The sequence below is a fragment of the Xyrauchen texanus genome, chromosome 5 (assembly GCF_025860055.1).
Source record: "Xyrauchen texanus isolate HMW12.3.18 chromosome 5, RBS_HiC_50CHRs, whole genome shotgun sequence".
NCBI lineage: Eukaryota > Metazoa > Chordata > Actinopteri > Cypriniformes > Catostomidae > Xyrauchen > Xyrauchen texanus.
This window is the reverse complement of record NC_068280.1, coordinates 2,870,686-2,890,645: the sequence shown is the minus strand read 5'-3', so window position 1 is coordinate 2,890,645 and position 19,960 is coordinate 2,870,686. Positions and strand designations below refer to the sequence as shown.

General features: G+C 38.6%; 1 protein-coding gene across 1 annotated transcript; it reads right to left on the bottom strand.

Annotated features, from left to right (window-relative positions):
* Window positions 1-3,430: 3,430 nt before the first annotated feature.
* On the bottom strand, window positions 3,431-19,406 carry LOC127643863 (Na(+)/H(+) exchange regulatory cofactor NHE-RF2). Its single transcript, XM_052126781.1, has 7 exons — window positions 18,583-19,406; window positions 15,834-16,064; window positions 14,556-14,996; window positions 9,275-9,469; window positions 7,545-7,698; window positions 7,039-7,280; window positions 3,431-5,450 (listed from the first exon to the last, which is right to left on the bottom strand). The coding sequence occupies exons 1-7, from the start codon at window positions 18,814-18,816 to the stop codon at window positions 5,235-5,237; spliced, it is 1,713 nt and encodes a 570-aa protein (XP_051982741.1). The 5' UTR covers window positions 18,817-19,406; the 3' UTR covers window positions 3,431-5,234.
* Window positions 19,407-19,960: the final 554 nt, after the last annotated feature.

Genomic DNA, 19,960 nt, shown 5'->3' with positions numbered 1-19,960 from the left:
GGATTTTGTTGGCTAGAGAGCATGTTATATATGCACTTGCGGCCAAAAGTTTGGAATAATGTATTGATTTTGCTCATATGGAAGGAAATTGTTGCTTTTACTCACCAAAGTGGCATTCAACAGATCACAATATAGTCAGGACATTAATATTGTGAATAAAATGTTCAGAATTTCTTAAACTACTTCAAAGTGTTCGTCCACATGCAGCAATGACAGCTTTGCAGATCCTTATTATTCTAGCGGTCAGTTTGTCCAGATACTCAGGTGACCTTTCACCCCACACTTCCTGTAGCACTTGCTGTAGATGTGACTGTCTTGTCGGGCACTTCTCACACACCTTACAGTCTAACTGATCCCACAAAAGCTCAATGGGGTTCAGATCCGTAACACTCTTTTCCAATTATCTGTTGTCCAATGTCAACAAATGGTTTCTTTGCCCACTCGAACCATTTCTTTTAGATTTTATGTTTCAAAAGTGTCCCATAAGACCTGCACCCCTGAGTCTTCTCTTTACTGTTGTACATGAAACTGGTGTTGAGCGGGTAGAATTCAATGAAGCTGTCAGCGGAGGACATGTGAGGCGTCTCTTTCTGTACACCTTAGTAGGAAATCTTCAGTTTTTTTGGCAATTTCAAGCATTGTAGACTTCATGCCTCAAAACAATAAATGACTGATGAGTTTCTAGAGAAAGCTGTTTTTGTTTTGCCATTTTGACCTAATATTGACCTTAAGACATGCCCGTCTATTGCACACTGTGGCAACTCAAACACAAACACAATGACAATGTTAAGCTTCATTTACTGATCCAAATATCTTTCAGAAGTGATTTTCTAGTATCAAATGATCAATTTATCATGATTACTCAAGGATAAGATGTTGGAGTGATGCTGCTGTGTAGATTTGATAAAACATGACTTTTTTCAAATATTGATGATGTTGTTTTTTACATCAGTAATGTCCTGAATATACATTGTGATCAGATGAATGCCACTTTGGTGAATTAAATGACCAATTTCCTTCTGAAACAGCAACATCTGTACATTATTCCAAACTTTTGGCTGCCAGTGTGTATATATTATATGATATTATATTGAGAAACAATACAGAAATGTAGGGGTACAGTGGAATGGCTATATCTGTAGACTGGAACATAAAAAGAGATCTTGTTGACATTTGCAGAGGAAACTTTTGCTTTAAATAAACACAACAAACCCATTACTATAGAGAAACATCAGTCCCTCTGACTATAACAAAATATAGGTGATAGGGGTGTTTATCAAATGAGTAGGATCGTTTAAGACAACAGATATATTTAATGCATCTGTACGTCTCATGGCCGCCCTCTAACGGCTGATTCAGAGAGACCGTTAAGTTGCACCGTCCTGATCTCACTGTCACGATCGGGCTCTTATTACAGCCTAAAAAATACATATTTTGTATTTATAAAGTGAAGGCTATTTTCTAGGACCATTGAGGCTGTATTGTGACATTATTTTTTCTGAGGCATAATACTGATTACCACATAAATTAATTTCGACTCATCCCTCCTTTTCTTACAAAAGCACAAATCTGTGTTACAGTGAAGCACTTTCAACGGAAGTATGCTAAATAAAGCTAATTCATAAACGTTTCAAAAGTAGGCTAGACACAAAACATACATCGCAACTTAACATCGTAAACATTAATCTAGCAAAACGGCTCAAACACGAGTTTAACAGACGAATTCATGTAGCCTAATGCAAGTTCATTTAAATAATTACAAACTTCACATTTCTGCCTTTAAACCCTCCAAAAAATTGACCCAATTCACTCACCTTTGTACATTGAACACACAAATCATGTACATCGGTTCTACGATCAAGTTACATCAACACTTTTTATCTTCTCGATTTAGCTCAATAATTGTGTGAATGGTATGAAATATTTTATTCACGTAATTTCAACATTATGGAATAAAGTTATTTTTAAATGACCCAATAGTGGTGTTAGTTTGTGTGTCCCTGATATGATTCTTCAGTTTTATATCATATTTGGTCACATTACTGAATATGTTATGCTAGTTAGCTGAGTTTAGCTAGCAATATTTTTCAGCATGCTAAGTGCTCCTTGAGTAAATCAACATGTTCTGTTCTCATGCTAAACCTCTTCACCACAATGGTAACCCAATGTAACGTAAGTGGGTCCAAATCCCCAAATTAACTGAACATGGAACACTATCAAGTCTCCCCTTTTCTCATCTTGCTCCAAAATACATTAAATTACACTTGATTTAAAATGTTTTACTCTTTGCATCAAGTCTCATGCAAAACAAACGTCAAATTCCCTGCCCAGTTTCAGTTGTCAAAAATGCATGTAGTCCCAACACAAATTGATTAAATAAATTCCATTTAAAACAAAATTAAGTAGATTGAATGCAATAAAATGAAGTTGTGACAAAATTTTTACGCTGTTGTTAAACATTCTTCATTTAAACTAGTAGAGTGCATATTTTAGAGAATTAGATGATTCAATTATTAATCATTAAACAAAACTTTGTTGTGTAGATCACAAATAATTTAATTTAGTAAATCGGACAACATGTGTTTTCCCATTTTATTAGATTTTATGTATTTATTTATTCTTAGTTTAAGTGCTGCACTGTAACCCAGTTATTTTCCTTTTTTTTTTTTTTACATTTAATTTTCTCCCCAATTTGTAACGCCCAATTCCCAATGCGCTCGAAGTCCTCGTGGTGGCGTAGTGATTTGCCTCAATCCGGGTGGCGGAGGACGAATCTCAGTTGCCTCTGCGCCTGAGACCGTCAATCCGCATCTTATCAAGTGGCTTGTTGAGGCTAGCATGTGTGGAGGCTTCATGCTATTCTCCGCGGCATCCATGCACAACTCACCACACGCCCCACCGAGAGCGAGAACCACATTATAGCGACCACAAGGAGGTTATCCCATGTGACTCTAACCTCCCTAGCAACCGGGCCAATTTGGTTGCTTAGGAGACCTGATTGGAGTCACTCAGCACGCCCTGGGTTCAAACTCACGACTCCAGGTGTGCTAGTCAGCGTCAATACTCGCTGAGATACACAGACCCCCGTTTTTCCTTTTTGAAAGAAACAGAGGAACGAGTCTGAAATGTTGTCTATTGAGCTTAACTGTATTGAACCCGGAATATTCCTTTAAGCACATTTCCCCAAATTCTCTTTACTGAAGACTTGTGCGAAATCTGAAATAAATCAATAAATGATGATACACTATATAAAGCAAAATCATGGTAGTATTCATTCTGTTACCATAAATTTAAGCTTATTTAGCTAAAATAAATATCATAGTGCCCAGAAATGCTCTGTATTACAGTAATCAGAATCTAAAGAGAGCCGTTGAGAATAATGAGAATTACAATAAAATCAAAAGAATGATTTAACAATTGAATTTCCTCTGTTTGTCTTTAATTTTGAGATTGCAATATAATACACAAGACATTATTTGTATTCTCATTTATTTCAGTAAAATATCTGTGAAACTGGTAGTCCAAACTCTAAAAAACTCAGTTTATTAGTGTGTCAGGAAAAGCTCTGTGACTACAAAATGGAAATAAATAGTTTGAAGGTGACAAGAAAAAATGAAAAAAAATTGACTTAAAACAATAATAAAATTGCCTCTATACTATAATAACTATGTATAATAAGTTTTTCTGTAATTCCTTTTACATTGTCATATTATTTGAATTATTATATTATAGATTTATAATAAATGTAGCTATATTTCTGTACATGTTTGTCAACTGTTAAAACCAGCTGTTTATATATATATATATATATATATATGTGTGTGTGTGTGTGTGTGTGTTGTTCTAGTGAAAATGTGGGCAAATGTGAAACTAGTGACCTGAATAAAACGACCCCAACAACACGTTACATACATGACATCATTATCAGAGAAAGAAAACATTAGATCTACAAGTGTTAGATGGAGTAATAGTGTCATGAAGTGATGTTTTAATAATCAGTAAAAGCTATTAAATAGCGAATTATTCATATAAATATACCAGAGACCTTGAGATCTTCCATCTACAGTTACAATATTCTTATTCTTTCTTCCTGCATGCATGTTCATTGTTTGTCTAATGCTGTAGCTCTCTTTGGCATTTGTTCAGTATCTTTCTCTCTCACTTTCCTGGTTGTTTCTGGTAGTACTACACATCTTGTATTCCCTCCAGAAGTCTGCAGTCAATGTATCAACACAGAGGCACAAAATCACCTACAGTTTCACTACACTTTGAGTACTTGAACCAGAACTATTAGTTCACTAACTTCATCCTGAATACTCTTTTCCAGTTGTCTCACTTGCATCTCTATTCTGAGCAATTAGAGTGAGGCACTTCTCATGTTACTGTCTCTTTAAGATGAATCACTTATGTTGTTGTATTACTAATTTACTGACTTTTGAAGTTTGTTTACTCTCTAAGACCCACTCTGAAACCTTCTGCTTCATGTTGGTTGGTTAAGCCAAGTTTGATTCGACGTTAGTAATCAATACTATGTCAGGTGAAACCTGAGCAGCCTCATGTCATAGAATCATGTTACTTTACTTACATTTTTGCATAGTGATTTTTTTACGTGAAACGTTCGTATCGCGAGTCAACGCGTGAGCTGAAAGCGTCATAGAAGCACCACATAATGACTGCGGGTAGGGAAGTCGATTTCATTTATATAAAACTCAATATAGCATTAACCATAAACACTTCATCTGTTTGAGAGACCATTTAACTCGCTTTTAGCGCCACCCAGTGGACATGTCACCTTGGAACTGCCACGATGCGTCTAATTTACTATGTTGGGTTACTCAAAATAACTTTTTATTGTCACACACCCTTCAGCTGTCACAGAAACGCTAACAGACGTACATATGATTTCATATTATAAATGTATTACACATATTTCTTTTGTGCAAGTAATGTACTGAAAATAAATTACTTTAACTGAAAGTCAGTAACTGTAATCTGATTACAAGTATTTAAAATGTAACGCATTACACTATTTTTTTATTTTTTATTTTTTTACTAAAAAGTAATTAGATTACTGTAACTAATTACTTTGTAATCGGATACACCCAACATTGCTAATGAACCACGTGATATCATTAGCAATGATAGAACGTGTTACATCGCCACTCCATCACACTGGAGAATGTCCTTCATCTTTTATATTATATCTGTGACTAGAAATTAGATGTATACGATCCTCAGAAGTTGCTAAAGATCTCCTGTTTCTTGCTCCAGTCCATACGGGGCGCTCTCTTGTTGGGCCGTTTGGCCCGTGCTTTTTGTTTGGCCTCAGCTGCAGTTTGGCTCAGTTGCAGACCGCTCTCCCAGAACGGGTCTAACGGCCGCTGCTCAGATTTCCCATCTTGGTTAGATTTACGGACCTCATCATAGGAATGATGGTCTGAATCAGTGACCTTTGAAAATACAGGAAATGCAGATTACATTGACGAATTACAAGTTTGATAACATAAATACCATCAAACAAGCTTTTAACATGAATACCTTGAATACCTGCAAATAAGTAATAATGTTGAAAAAATTCTGTATTATTGCAGCACGTTTTTATGTTGTTTGGAGACTGTAAATAACCTACAGTTAGGCTACTGAACTATGAGTGTGTAATTGGATTACAAAGCAATTAGTTACTGTAATCTAATTACATAAGACACAAAGTAGTGTAACAAATTACATATTCAAGTCTTGTAATCAGATTACAGTTACTGAATAATACTTAGTGATTACTTTTAAGTACATTACTTGGGTTACAAATATTTCTAAAAACATTTTGATTGATGTGTAATACAATTAAAATGGGAATTAATTTGTACGTCTGTTTGCGTTTCTGTGACAGCTGAACGCCGTGCGACAATGAACAAGGAGAAAATAGACAATATGAATTTGTTGAGCAGAAAAACAAAAATTAACTTTTTCAATAAACTAATCAAGTAATCTGATTATAATATTAGAGATGTAGTCAGTTAATTGTAGTGGATTACTTTTTTTTAGTAATTTGCCCAACACTGATATAATCTATCAAAAATTGGTGACTTGTATCATTACTGTCGTCATTTTATAAAATCAATAATGCTCTCAAGACCATGTAATTTAACTATGTGATACAATTCTAGACATGCGGACAGTCCGTGTCTTTGCACGTCGTCGGAGCAGGCGCATGCCGCTGACTGTGCTAAATAGTATCACAAAGCAGGCCTAGTGCACATGCGTTAAATGGTTCCCTACGGGCTCCCGTTCAAAAGAGTATAGCGCTAATAATGTTATTTAAATAATTGAATAATTGTGGGATGTGGATCCGGACTGCACCATGGGATTTTCGCGAGTGGTCAGTTTGGGCGGACTGAGCCAGAGGTCCCTGATGCACACGGTGAGACAGTGACTCCCCCAGAGGGGTTTGGGAGGCGTCTAGGAGGGGACTGTGTGGTGGGTCAGTTCTCCTGATTCCGACAGCAGGATATTGACTTCACTGACTCCCTAGTGGGCTGGCTCTCCCCGCAGGGTTTGAGAGAGGTTTTTGAAAGAGATTGTCCAGTGGGTTGGCCCTCCCCGATGGGGTTTGAAGGCGACATGCAACTGTCCTGCCCTACTGTCCTACTCTGATTCCCCCCCGAATGGTGGCCCGTCCCCGGATCTCCGCGGTATGCCTCCTCCCTTTATTTATTTATTTTTAAAAATTGATTTCTTTATTTTTTGTTCATAGTTTATTACATTATATATACATAATTATTTGTTCTCCCCTCTCTACTCTTTATTCCACAGCTTGCCTTATATATATATTTACAGACATACTGAATAGAGATGTACAGACGCACAACACAACCTCATACCTACACTTCACATAATCACATGGAAAACCTGTTTTGTTTTTGGTTTATTGTTTTGTTTTTCCTGTAAAAACATACATACATATATATGTATACCCTAGCCCTTAGAACACATACACATATACATATGTACATAAACATACAAATAAACATTCAAACACACCTTGCTTATGTCAGAACTGCTGAGTTCGGTACTCGTCTCTGATAAAGTAGAATAAGAGGAGGAGCTTCCGTAACTCTTGTGTCGTGGAGAGCCGTTTGTGATTGGTGGATCTGTCAGTGTGATGTTTATGATTGGTTGAGAGATCCTGGGGACATTTGTGACTGGTGAAGCAGATACAGGGCTGTCTGCGATAGGACACTTCGTCTCTGGGCTCTCAATGATTGGTCCATCCACACAGTCCTCTGTTTGATAAGGAAAAAAAAGCACATTGGCCAAAAAATTTACATTAACTTTATTTCACTGCAGTTAATCTGTGAATTACTTTGTTTGCACTGAACCATACTAAAGTTTGCATAGAGTAATAGTCATGCTTTGCATACACTGACATATATAACAGACTAATACTAGTCATGTGATATGCCTTGTTTCTCTTGCAGTAGGAAAATTGTGTTGATGTGCTGTTCAGCAAACCCCTTATTGTATTAATGTAGAAACACGTACTGTACCTTTAAGATGAGTAGCTGTGGGCATGATGCCCAGTGTATTAAACAGCTCATCTGTCTCCGGGTCAACCACCAACAGACGGGTCTCTCTGCCTCCCGCTTTAATCAACCCCACCACCTCAGCGTGACGCAGACCCTCAACACCTCTGTCATTCACCTGGATATGAAAGATAAGGGGTTATGTGTGTTGATATCATAGTCTTTAGAGATTCCACGGTCATGAAAAATTAAAACAGGGATTTCCAGGCTTAGAAATGGTAGAAGATACAAATCTTGTTCAAACTTCACCCAGACTGGCTCAGACAATCAACAGACCAAATCACATAGAAACGGCCAAACAAAATTTGTATTTTCGCAACCGTTCAGAAATGACCCCAGCACAAATCTAACAATGTCGATGCGAAACAGGAAGTGAGGCCGTTTCTCGGCAACGCTTTAGTCTATCGAAACAAAATTTGGTACGCTTCATTAGAACCATGATATGAGGCTACATGCCAAATTTGATAACAGCGCCACCTATAGGTTAAGAAATTTCAAACAAATGCTATTTTTGCCCTTAACGTTTGTGCTAAAATCATAAGCCTCACAAAGAGCAATTTGTAGTCAATTAAATGTATTAGAGCATATCATAACACCCAGAACACCCTGGCATCATAAATCAACATGCTAAACACCCTCTCTGAACACCTTAGCAATCATATAGCAACACCCCGACAACCACAAACGCCATGACACTTTCTTAAAAAAATGGTAAAGATCTAGTATTTAGGCCATTGCAACAATTCAGTGACATTTCGGTTTTGAAACTTGAAAAATGAAACATACTTTTATAATTATCCTCATGCGTCATCATTATAGGGACATGTTAAAGGTATTAGAAGTCATGCCGGTCAAGCTAAAAAATTCAGAAGTCCATCCATTTAAATGGGCAGTGTGGGCAATAACAGTGTGGACATGTTATGCTTGACCACATATGACTAATATCACAAAATAAAGAAAAATCATGAAGGAAAACAAGAGTTACTCACTTCGAAAAACTCAAAATAGCTTTGCTGAATGACTGATGTCACGTCGGGTGTATGTGATGAAGTGACAGTCTGGGTTAAAATGACACATTTACAACAAATGATCAACAAAAACATTAGAGAATGTAATATTAAACACTTAAATGTATGGAAATCAAGCACATATTTGATGTGCAGCTCTAGGGACAGTATTTAGGCAGTGAGTAACACCTAAAATAGCCTTTATTCTTTTACAAATTGTAATCAGGTGAAATGAAACATTTTGAAACATTCCCACTTTATGCTAGGGACATAATTGGCACTGAATTGTTGGAATGACCCATTTCATTTGGCCAATTAATGGAATTAAGTACATAGGTAAACCACCAACACGTGAATTCAACTCTGTTTGTCAGTCTGACTGATCTGTCTGTAATAATTACAGAAAACTCCTACAAATTAAATCCTGTTTTAAGAAGGATTTACTCTCTGCGACGATTACGCCACCGCACTCACACACAAACAGAAATGAATGAAAACAAACCAACTCCCTGTTCTAAAACGGGACAAAGTGGACAAAGCACTAAAATAAACAGACAAACTTCCAGGAGTTTCCCTTCCTTTGGCTTTTGCGTAACGTCCGTCTCCAAAAGCAGTGAAATCTAATCTGATCTAATCTAATCCAGTGCTAATCTGGGCTAATAAAGCCTCAGCTAATCCCATGATCACCTCGATGAGTCGGTCCCTCGGCCTCAATCCCGCACGCTCCGCTGGTGAGTCGGGGTCCACGGAGCGGATGTACTGGCCCGCGCGGGATTTGTTGCAGTGCAGGTTGAAGCCGTAACCCTGTTCGCCAATGATTATGTGACACAAGCGTGGACGCAGGTCCTTCGTTACCGCGTTCCCCTCTGATGATGTTTCCTCCTAGAGAAAGTGAAACAATGCATGAAAAGCAATGATTTGAGATTGTATTGCTAACAAAATGGGAAAACGTATTATTTTGGTATTTTTTGGTAATGACAGAACGTTTATCTCAGTATAAGTTTAGTTGATATCATACATGTCAGTGTCACTCACAACATTTGAGGGTAACTCTATCGCCCCCTTACTACCATCACAGTAACGCAAGAATGCACATTAAGTATGTATGGGATGTTTTCAACTTTTAAGCATGTAATTCTGGTTCTTTTCACTCCACCTCCCTCCAAAAAGTCTTATTGTATTTCTCAAGATGGCAGCAAAAAATTATTTTCCATCTATCACCATCCATCACAAAATGCCGATCTGAAAGGCATTTAATCCCTCACAGATGTGCTTGTCCATAGACATTCAGTCTAATTTTCAGTTCATGCACCACCCTCATTGTTTCACTGAATATCTTGGCCTCTGAGTGGAGTAGAAGCTCAGGCCCTGTCCCAAATGGCACACTTGATGTGGTCTTGCGGTCTCATGGCCTTCAATTGCACGTTCCCTAGGGCGTCCCATTTGACATTCTCGTGAGCACCCCCTTAGCACCCTCAATGTGTCCTTCGGCTGACTATTACCAGAGATTATTTAGCAGAGATGGGCCACTTCTATTTAAATGAATGGGAGAAATTGGAACGCTAGATCTAACAACCTGATAAATGTAACCGTTGTTTTTTATTCTTCCAGTCAAAAATTGCACTGCATTAATTAATGACTGCTTTAACTAATCAATGCTAGCAAGTGACCATCGTATAAGCGGGATAATTCATGGTTAGGTGTGCATTAAACGATTTTAAATGCACTTCGCTGAGGCGTCGGGTGGTACTTCGCCTCCCCCTCGAGCATTAAAAATAGTTTGACGCACACCTAGCCATACTTACAATAGTAAATAGCTATGATACTTCTCGCCAGCCAGTGCAATGCGTGTCAACAGTTAGGAAATCAAAACTAGTCAGCAGCCAGCTAGCAAGCTAGGCTAACTATCGTTAGCTAGATCGCTAGCTAGCAAGCTAAAATGGAACAAAAGCAAAGCCAAATGTTTTCAGGCCTTATTTGTTATTTTATGTAACATACATGCAGAAGTTCAGATTTTAAGCTTTCAAACGATACCACATAAGCCTGACATGTATTCGGAGACTTTAACATTTTAAGCGTAAACATTTTCGCGACATATCACCCAGTTAAAATGCTTTCTTGTATCGCAGCACAATATGCAGAGTACAACTAACTATAATCAAATATATGTAATGGCAACTTGATTTCCCAGAAACACTGTGAAACGTGTTATATATCACAACCAGGCCAACCCAACAAAATGTACTCAACCAATGGTGTGAGATTGAGGCGGGACTATCTGTCTGGCCAACCAATGCAAACGTAGTTGCACTTCTGCAGTTCCACTTGATGCCACAAGAGGCCTAGAAATTACACACTTGAACTTTAAAAGTCTTCGGCAGCAGCCATCTCAAGAAAATCGCGCAGGATTGTTACTCGTTTACAAGGACGTGTGAGTGTGTGCGTGACCCTGTGCTCATTTCCTTCGAGAACTTCAACACGCCCAAAAGGAATAAAGGACATTCTGTGAGACACCATGTCACTTCCTGTTCAAAGACAATACAAGGGTGGTGTTTGTTTGTGTCCCATGGGGTGAGAGACTGAGGAACCTCGCCTTGCATACACACATGAAAATACACAAAACCTGTATGTACACACAAGAGACGCCGAGATGTGTGTTACCTCCTGAGGGTTAGAAAGAGGTTAATCTAATCTAACTGGGCTTTCAACACACGTACAAAACAACACTCTCAATGAATCCTGGGAAAATACCCAGAAATCAGACACCGGTGAACACTACTGCAACACAGACTGAGAACACAAAGCAGGTAAATGAGAATTAAGGTCAGAGAGAACGAGAAGAAGATAGACACTCACGCATTGCATTTATGGACGAAAGTTTGTTAGTTCTGAAACAAATTTCCCTAACTTTTCCATGACCTTTGCATTTATTTGTGATAATGGTATATGGATTTTTTTATAAATAATTTTGATTCAGATTACTTTTTTTATTAACCATTTTTTATTGATTCCAATCATAAAATATACAAACACAACATAAAATACGGAATCAATAATTCACATTAAACCCCTCCTAGCCGACATCCATCCCCTGAGAGTGACTTTTCTGATGACTCCGGGTAGGATCCAACTTTTTATATATCTGTCCCCAATGTTAACAACCATCCCATAATCCAGTATACAGAGTCTGGGGCAAAATGAAAACTGAGTGTCCAATACCTCACACATAAAGCTCTGATCCCCAAAAATTGTGTAGTTTGGGTCTTAAAGACACACCCACCTGCTGGGAGTACCAATCAGAAGACAGGGACACAACACATGTTTTTTGGGGATGTGTCAGGTAGGGCTGGACTGGTAATCTGGCATACCGGGCATTTTCCCGGTGGACCGATGAACTTTGCGGCCAATCAGGGGCGGACTGGCCATCTGGAGAACCGAGCGCGCCGATAAGTCGGCCGCGAAATGGGCATCAATAAGCTAAAATGAGCCACCACGTTATGCAGAACGGACCACAAAATGGTGCCGCGATATGCAGAAAAGGACAGCGAACCCCCCCACCCCATCCAATAACAAATTTTGGCTCAAACCCCTCCCCGCTCAACAACTTTTGGGCCAGTTGCTATGTAAAATACCGAGCCGGTTTCTATTCCCAGTCCAGCCCTGGTGTCAGGTTCCAAGAATTTTGTTTATGGGGTTCAGAGTTTTATGTGTAGGTTATCGGACACTCAATTTTAATTTTGCCCCAGACTCTATATCCTTTGTGATGGGACAGTTGTCTTCTGCTTGGCACTGCCTGCAGGTGGGTGTAACTTTAAGACTAGAATATCTAGAGGGGTCCAATTGAATAGATGCAAAATTTTAAATTGCGTCAGACGGACCCTTGCATCTTGCTGGATCAGGGAAATTGGATGGTAACTCTTACACTCGCTTGGATCTTTGTCCTTTTTAAGAATCAGACTGATCCGGGTCATGGTTGGAGCAAGCTTTCCATTCTTTAATACTTCCATATAAACTTCTAGCAAAAGTGGAGCCAATTCTGTAGCATAAGATTTAAATAATTCAGCAGTAAAGAAATATGGCCCGGAGCCTTCCCTGCAGGCAAGGCCTTAATTACCTCACCAAACTCCTCCAAGTTTATCTCAGAATTAAGAGAATTTGTTTGCTCGTCAGTTTAGGGAGTTCTAATTGTTACACAAAGTTTCTAATATCTTCATCAGTAGATGAAGACGTGGAACTATAAAGATCAAGATACATAGAAGAGTTAAATATTTCACCACCAGTAGATTTCACTGAGGTAATGGTAGAAAAAGACTCTCTCTGTTTTATATATCTAGCCAAAAGCTTCCCTGCTTTGCCCCCCAACTCAAAATATGACTGTCATGCCCTGAATAGCCAAAACCCCACCTTCCGTGAGAAAACAGTATTATATCTGTATTTCAATCGGGTCAATTCTCTGAGGCCATCAAAAGACATTTGGCGCTTCAGCTCTGCCTCTGCACTTTTAATATTCCCTTAAAACTCCATTGATTTCAGCCTTTAACTTTTGTTGGAATTCAGGATTTTGCAAAAGGGATACATTAAAGCACCAACTATATGATTTCCTTTTCTTCATATGTGGCAGCACCTCTAAACTCACCAGGGTGTGATCTGAGACTAAAATGTTTCCAATTGAGCATCCAACAACAGATGAAATGAGGGCTTTAGATATATATATATATATATATATATATATATATATATATATATATATATAAACAAATATTTTCTAGAATAAATCTTATGGACATAGTCCCTACCAGATGGGTTCAAAAGTCTCCAAATATCTTTAAGACCATCTTTTTATAGATTCTGTGAAGCGTCAATGTTCGTCTAGGTGGCTTACACACATTTTCTTCACTATGATCAAGGACTGAATCCATCAACAGATTAAAGTCTCCTCCCATTATCTCATGAGGGGTGCCAGCGACTTGCAGCATCCCTTCAAGATCTATAAAAGCACTGATCATCAACGTTAGGTGCATAAATATTAGCCAAAATAAGATTTTTCCCCTGAATTTCTGCTAAAGAATATTCCTAATTTATCTTTAATCTGTTTGAGATATTTGAATTTTAGATGTTTATTTATCAATGTATTGACTCCCCTGCTCTTACTTGAGCAAGCACTAAAGAAAACACGTCCACCCCACATCTTCCCAAATTTCTCAGCTTCCTGCAAGGAAAGATGCTTTCTTGAAAAAAACACTATATACTATTTCTTACATTTAAGAAGAGATATAACCTCTTCTCTTTTTATGGGATGCCCCAATCCATTCACATTCCACGTGGAGAGAGACAATCCACTCATATTAACATTTGACATTTTGACATATAAGAAAAAATTGATTTTGTGTAAAAAATTAAATTATAAAGACCACATTTCAACATTATTGCAACAATCAAACCCCAAACCAAACAAACAGAAAAAAGAAAAATGCACGCGTTAACCACACACACCAATTTCCTTCACTTCTCCGGCCAAATCATCTCCCTTCTCCGCGGCTTTGTAAGGAGTGTCAGCTTGAGCACGTAAGTGCCTTTTAATGTCTCCAGAGTCCAAGGATTTTGAATTCTTTTACATACTGTCTTCCCAGAACAGTTAAGGATCAGGGTGTATCGAATCTGACCGGTTTATGACATAATAAGTATTAAAAACCAGCAAAGTGCGCAGAGCTCGCCGTTCACATGTCTGAACCTCACATGGCGCCACGTGACTCGCTTTTGAAGATTTTAATAATTTCCATGAATTTTCAATTGTGACTTATCCAGCCCTGGAAAACACTGATTTAAAATTCTGTGATATCTTCATGTCTTCCATGACCATGCCATGGGAACCCTGTATTACTAAAGATACCAGATTTAAAGATACTACTACTTAATTTCACATTGCAACACACACGCAAACGTTAAACACACACACATCTGAGATTACCTGTGTACTGATTTGTGATCCACTGAGGTCAGTGATGCTGTCAATGGTTTCAATGAGTTCAGAGCTGGCTTTAGTGTTGGGCTCACTCTTGGGCTCAGTTGGGTCAATACTGCATTCAGTGCTCGGTTTAGAGATGGGTTCAGTTATTGGTTCAATCTTGGGCTCAACACTGTATTCAATGCTGAGATTAGTGAAGGGTTCAATTATTGGTTCAGTCTTGGGTTCAATGCTGGGTTCAATGGTGGGTTTTGTGAAGAGTTCAGTTATAGATTCAATCTTGGGTTCAGCACTAGATTCAATGTTGGGTTTTGAGAAGAGTTCGATTATTCGCTCATTTTTGAGTTCAGAGGGTGAGGGGGGAGACAGGAACACAGGTGTAGACAGACGGGCATGAGCTCTGTACAGCGGAGAACTGTTCATCCCTCCAGAGGTACTGGGACTCTGAGAGAATCACAAGACAGAAACAAGAAGAGATCATACAGTTACACATTTCAATTCAAGCTAATCTGCTGCTAGCTAACTACATTCGTGCTATTACCATTGAACTATGAGATTATATAATAGCTTAAAAAAACTAAATATTTGTCACCAAACAATGAGGATCTTTACAGGATCACGGGTAGTGTAGTTCTTCACCAGGAATTCTGATTTTAAATGCAATTTTGTTGAAAATAACTTAAAATGACGTGGATTGATGGCCTCAATAGAAGCGTACACCATCGATTAACAACCTCGGAGCTCATGGTAGGTCTGTCTTTACAGGTTTATTATATGTTGGTATTAGTCAAATACACCAAAACCAGACTTTTGCACTCTATTAGGGGGACAGCATCAAATTGGAACTGAAAGATGTACACTGCATGCAACTAATGAAACAACCTAATTTAACTGGTTCAAAAACAAGGTGATAACCCTTGGGGGGCCTTGGAGTCATACATGTTGAGAACCACTGTATTATCAGATTGTTAGCGTGTGCTGATCCTGTAGCCGTCTGCTACCTGGATAGATGTCAACACACAGACTTACTTAACCTGACCTGGACAGGTCAACTGTAAGGAGCTTATGAAGAAACCTTTGGCCAAAAACTACAGCTTAGCACCTCTGGAACAAACCAAGAGAAAATGCTTTGGTCAAGGGCAGAATATCAGCCAGGTGATAATGTGTGCATTTCCTACGGCACACGTTATCTTGGGCTTGGTTGCTTTAGATAGATGATGCTGTGCCATGTTTCCACAGATCCATCTCTCTTGAAACTGATGTTGTTGTTGATAATGTTACCTTGTTTATTAAAATGCCCTCAGAGCTCTGTCTGCTGTAGGGAGGTGTGGCGCAGTCCCGTGGGGAGGCGCGTGGAGAGGATGCCGCGGAGGAACGAGAAGAGAGAGAGCCCATTTCTATTGCCCTCTCCTCCGTACATGGGAGACCTTGAAACTTCAGGAACTCATCTGTGACCCGGTCCACCACCAGCAGCCTGGTGCGGTGATCCACAGCCAAGATCCTCTCCACAACCTGAAAGAAATTAACACTAAATTAAAAGCACCAAAAAAGTACCGTAGTGTTACCATGTTTTTTGGACATTTACCACGGTAGTACTATGTTATTCTTAGTTTGAGGTACCTTGGAATACCATGTAAACACCATGGTACCGTGAAAACCCAAATAAGTTGACTTTATTCAAATTAATTGAGTAAACTTGTTCCCTCAATTCAATTGAGTAATGGTGACTCCAAAACGTGTGTAATTAAGTTAACTTAACTTGGTGATCATATAGAATGAACTAAACTGTTTAAGTTAAGGTAACTAGATGCAAGTAGACTCAACTCGTACTTGTTATATTGTTATTTCTACTTAATTTGAATTGAATTGATTCAAATGACCGTAAACCCTAAAGTTGTCATTATTTGAAATGACCGTTTTTGGGCTCATACCTCAAATATTTAAGTTCATTGAACTACCTTAAGAATCCATAACCTTAAGATTTTAAGTATTAAGAACTCAAACTTTTAAATACAAAATTGAGGCTATGGGAACTACCCATAATGCTTTGCGTTTGAATTATTTAACAATGTGTCCTTGGTTGAAGGGACGTTATGGGGGCATTGAAATCATTGTAATTAAGCATTTATAGAGGTTTTAACTCTTTTGTAGTATTATTTATTGTGTTTTTACGGAGACATAGCGCGTGTGGAGGCTTCACCCCACCGATCATCTCCATTTATAGACAGTTTGTCTAACTGTGCACAGATGAATATCTAACGGCCACTTCTAGTGAGAGTACCTATAGTACTAAATCATCTCCATTTATAGACAGTTTGTCTAACTGTGGACAGATGAATATCTAACGGCCACTTCTAGTGAGAGTACCTATAGTACTAAATCATCTCCATTTATAGACAGTTTGTCTAACTGTGGACAGATTAATATCTAGCCACTTCTGGAGAGTACCTATAGTACTAAATCATCTCATTTATAGACAGTTTGTCTAGCCACTCTAGAGAGTACCTATAGTACTAAATCATCTCCATTTATAGACAGTTTGTCTAACTGTGGACAGATGAATATCTAACGGCCACTTCTAGAGAGAGTACCTATAGTACTAAATCATCTCCATTTATAGACAGTTTGTCTAACTGTGGACAGATGAATATCTAACGGCCACTTCTAGAGAGAGTACCTATAGTACTAAATCATCTCCATTTATAGACAGTTTGTCTAACTGTGCACAGATGAATATCTAACGGCCACTTCTAGTGAGAGTACCTATAGTACTAAATCATCTCCATTTATAGACAGTTTGTCTAACTGTGGACAGATGACTATCTAACGGCCACTTCTAGTGAGAGTACCTATAGTACTAAATCATCTCCATTTATAGACAGTTTGTCTAACTGTGCACAGATGAATATCTAACGGCCACTTCTAGTGAGAGTACCTATAGTACTAAATCATCTCCATTTATAGACAGTTTGTCTAACTGTGAACAGATGAATATCTAACGGCCACTTCTAGTGAGAGTACCTATAGTACTAAATCATCTCCATTTATAGACAGTTTGTCTAACTGTGGACAGATGAATATCTAACGGCCACTTCTAGTGAGAGTACCTATAGTACTAAATCACCTCCATTTATAGACAGTTTGTCTAACTGTGGACAGATGAATATCTAACGGCCACTTCTAGAGAGAGTACCTATAGTACTAAATCATCTCCATTTATAGACAGTTTGTCCAACTGTGCACAGATGAATATCTAAACTCTACCAGATAACTTTGTAACCCTTTACAGCTTTAAGCAAAGCTCTAACCCGCACCTGCAATCTCCTTTCATTAATTGGATGCCAGGTTTGCCAACTCTTGACTCTAATTAGCTTTTGTTGATGCCATTGGCATAGGGGTTCACATTACTTATGCCTACACTGTGAGTGTTTGAATGATATTTATAGTACATAGAAGAACAATACAATAATTTGTGTGTTATTAGTTAAAGCAGATTGTGTTGGTTCATCATTGTAACTTATCAGAAGATCAAACAAGATTTTAAGACAAATTTAAACACAGTATAAACAGATTTATAAACAGACCCCCCAGGGAAAAGACTGTTTAAAAGAGGCAAGTTTTCCTAATCCTAACAATAACACACAATGATACAATCTTAAACAAACATACATTAACTGTGTCACCTCAGTGTGGAATAGCACACCTCGGCCTACCAACCAACATATTTAGACATTATGCGTGTTTGTAACTTTCTTATTTTTTTTTATGTATATAGTTTGTTCAGTTTTTGAGCATAAAGGGTGCAAAACAAATGGGAGGGGGCTGCCCCACAAAATTTTTCTTGTGCCCCTCCAGTTTCTATTGGATGCCCTCCACCAGTCCGATGAATATACAAGCACTTGCCCACCCTACAGATGCGTCCTAGTACCTGCCCTATTCCAAGCGCCTACAAAGCTGTCTAGGTAGGCAGCTCACTAGGTTTTGGGACACTGCCGCTGTGCGTCTCTCCAGAAGTAATCACTCTCATTACCTGCTGATGTGTTTCTCCCTCCACACTCTCTCCGTTCACCTCCACCACCCGGTCCCCGGACTTGAGACCGGACAGGTCTGCCGTGGAGCCCGGCTCGATCTTGCGGATGTATTGCGCTCCTCGGCTCCGTTCACCGTGCAGATGAAATCCGTATCCGCGATCTCCTTTCGTTAAATAGCACAAGCGTGGACGGAGCTCGCGCTCCAAAATCTCTCTCTCCAGAGTATTCGCCATATTCACTCACAACATAAAGATCTCTGCACGTGGTAGAATATGCATGTAATGTGCTCTTGGGGGTTAAGGATGCATGCACGCGGAGCTTCTTGCTCATTTGACATTACAAATGAACAGAAGAGTAAATACACTGAATAAACAAAACTAAATACTTTTAACATTTAAGGTTTTCTTAAAGATTAAGGACGCATTTTTCCCAGCTGAGTCTGAATCGAGGGTTTTTCGTATTAATTTGACATAAAAAAAAAAAAACTTAATAAAACTGAGTAATAAACCAATTAAATTAAATAAAATGTAACACATTAACTCAGCGTCTCGTGCGTGTTTTAATGAACCAGATATTTACTCCAGTTTGTCTGTTAAAAAAATAAATCAATGTTTTGATTTAACCAAAATCAATCCAGTGTGTCGTCCACAAGAATAATCCAACAATCCAAAAAGTTTTTCAGAAGACCTTCATCCGGTTCAGCCTCTTTGAATCAGATTCCACATGCGTCTAAACAGCCTGTATAATGTGCATATTCCTGCATGCATATAAATCAATCATTTTAAGAATGTGTCTCTGAGGACTGTCTTTAAGTCCGGGGCGAAGTGTGTGAGCATGAGAACAAAACAGTTGGAAGAGGATGAGAGAGAGAGAGAGAGAGAGAGAGAGAGAGAGAGAGAGAGAGAGAGAGAGAGAGAGAGAGAGAGATCAAATGTTAGATAAGTCCCAGATATCCACGCGGAACTCTTCCTCTTCCCACACAGATCTGGCATCAGCTCATCTAAGCCAAGCATAGTCAACCTATTCAATAATGCACATACATAACTGATCCTAGAGCAGTTATTGTCAGGTATAGGGTCCATAATATACACAAAAACTGCATTTAAAATAGGCCATCTCGCCCACACTTATGCAGCGTTTTCGAACACTGACAGCAGTACAACTGGGCGCTTAACATCTGAAACCCACTGCCGATCTGATGTGTGTGAACATGATTTTATGCCAAGAGACTTTTCAGATTGTGAGCTGTACTGACCTCTGGTGTTGGGAAAACAAACAGTCCAGGCTAAAAAACGTGTTTATATATATATATATATAGTATATAAATCCCAAATATATAGTACTAAATCAAATATATACATCTGAATCCTGAAAATA

Coding starts and splice junctions, on each gene's coding strand:
- LOC127643863 (XM_052126781.1), bottom strand. CDS start 18,816: ATGGCGAATACTCTGGAGAGAGAGATTTTGGAGCGCGAGCTCCGTCCA. Junction 16,065..18,582: donor AGGGAGAAACACATCAGCAG/GTAATGAGAGTG, acceptor AATTTCTTTCAG/GTTGTGGAGAGGATCTTGGC. Junction 9,470..14,555: donor GATCACAAATCAGTACACAG/GTAATCTCAGAT, acceptor CACTTTCTCTAG/GAGGAAACATCATCAGAGGG.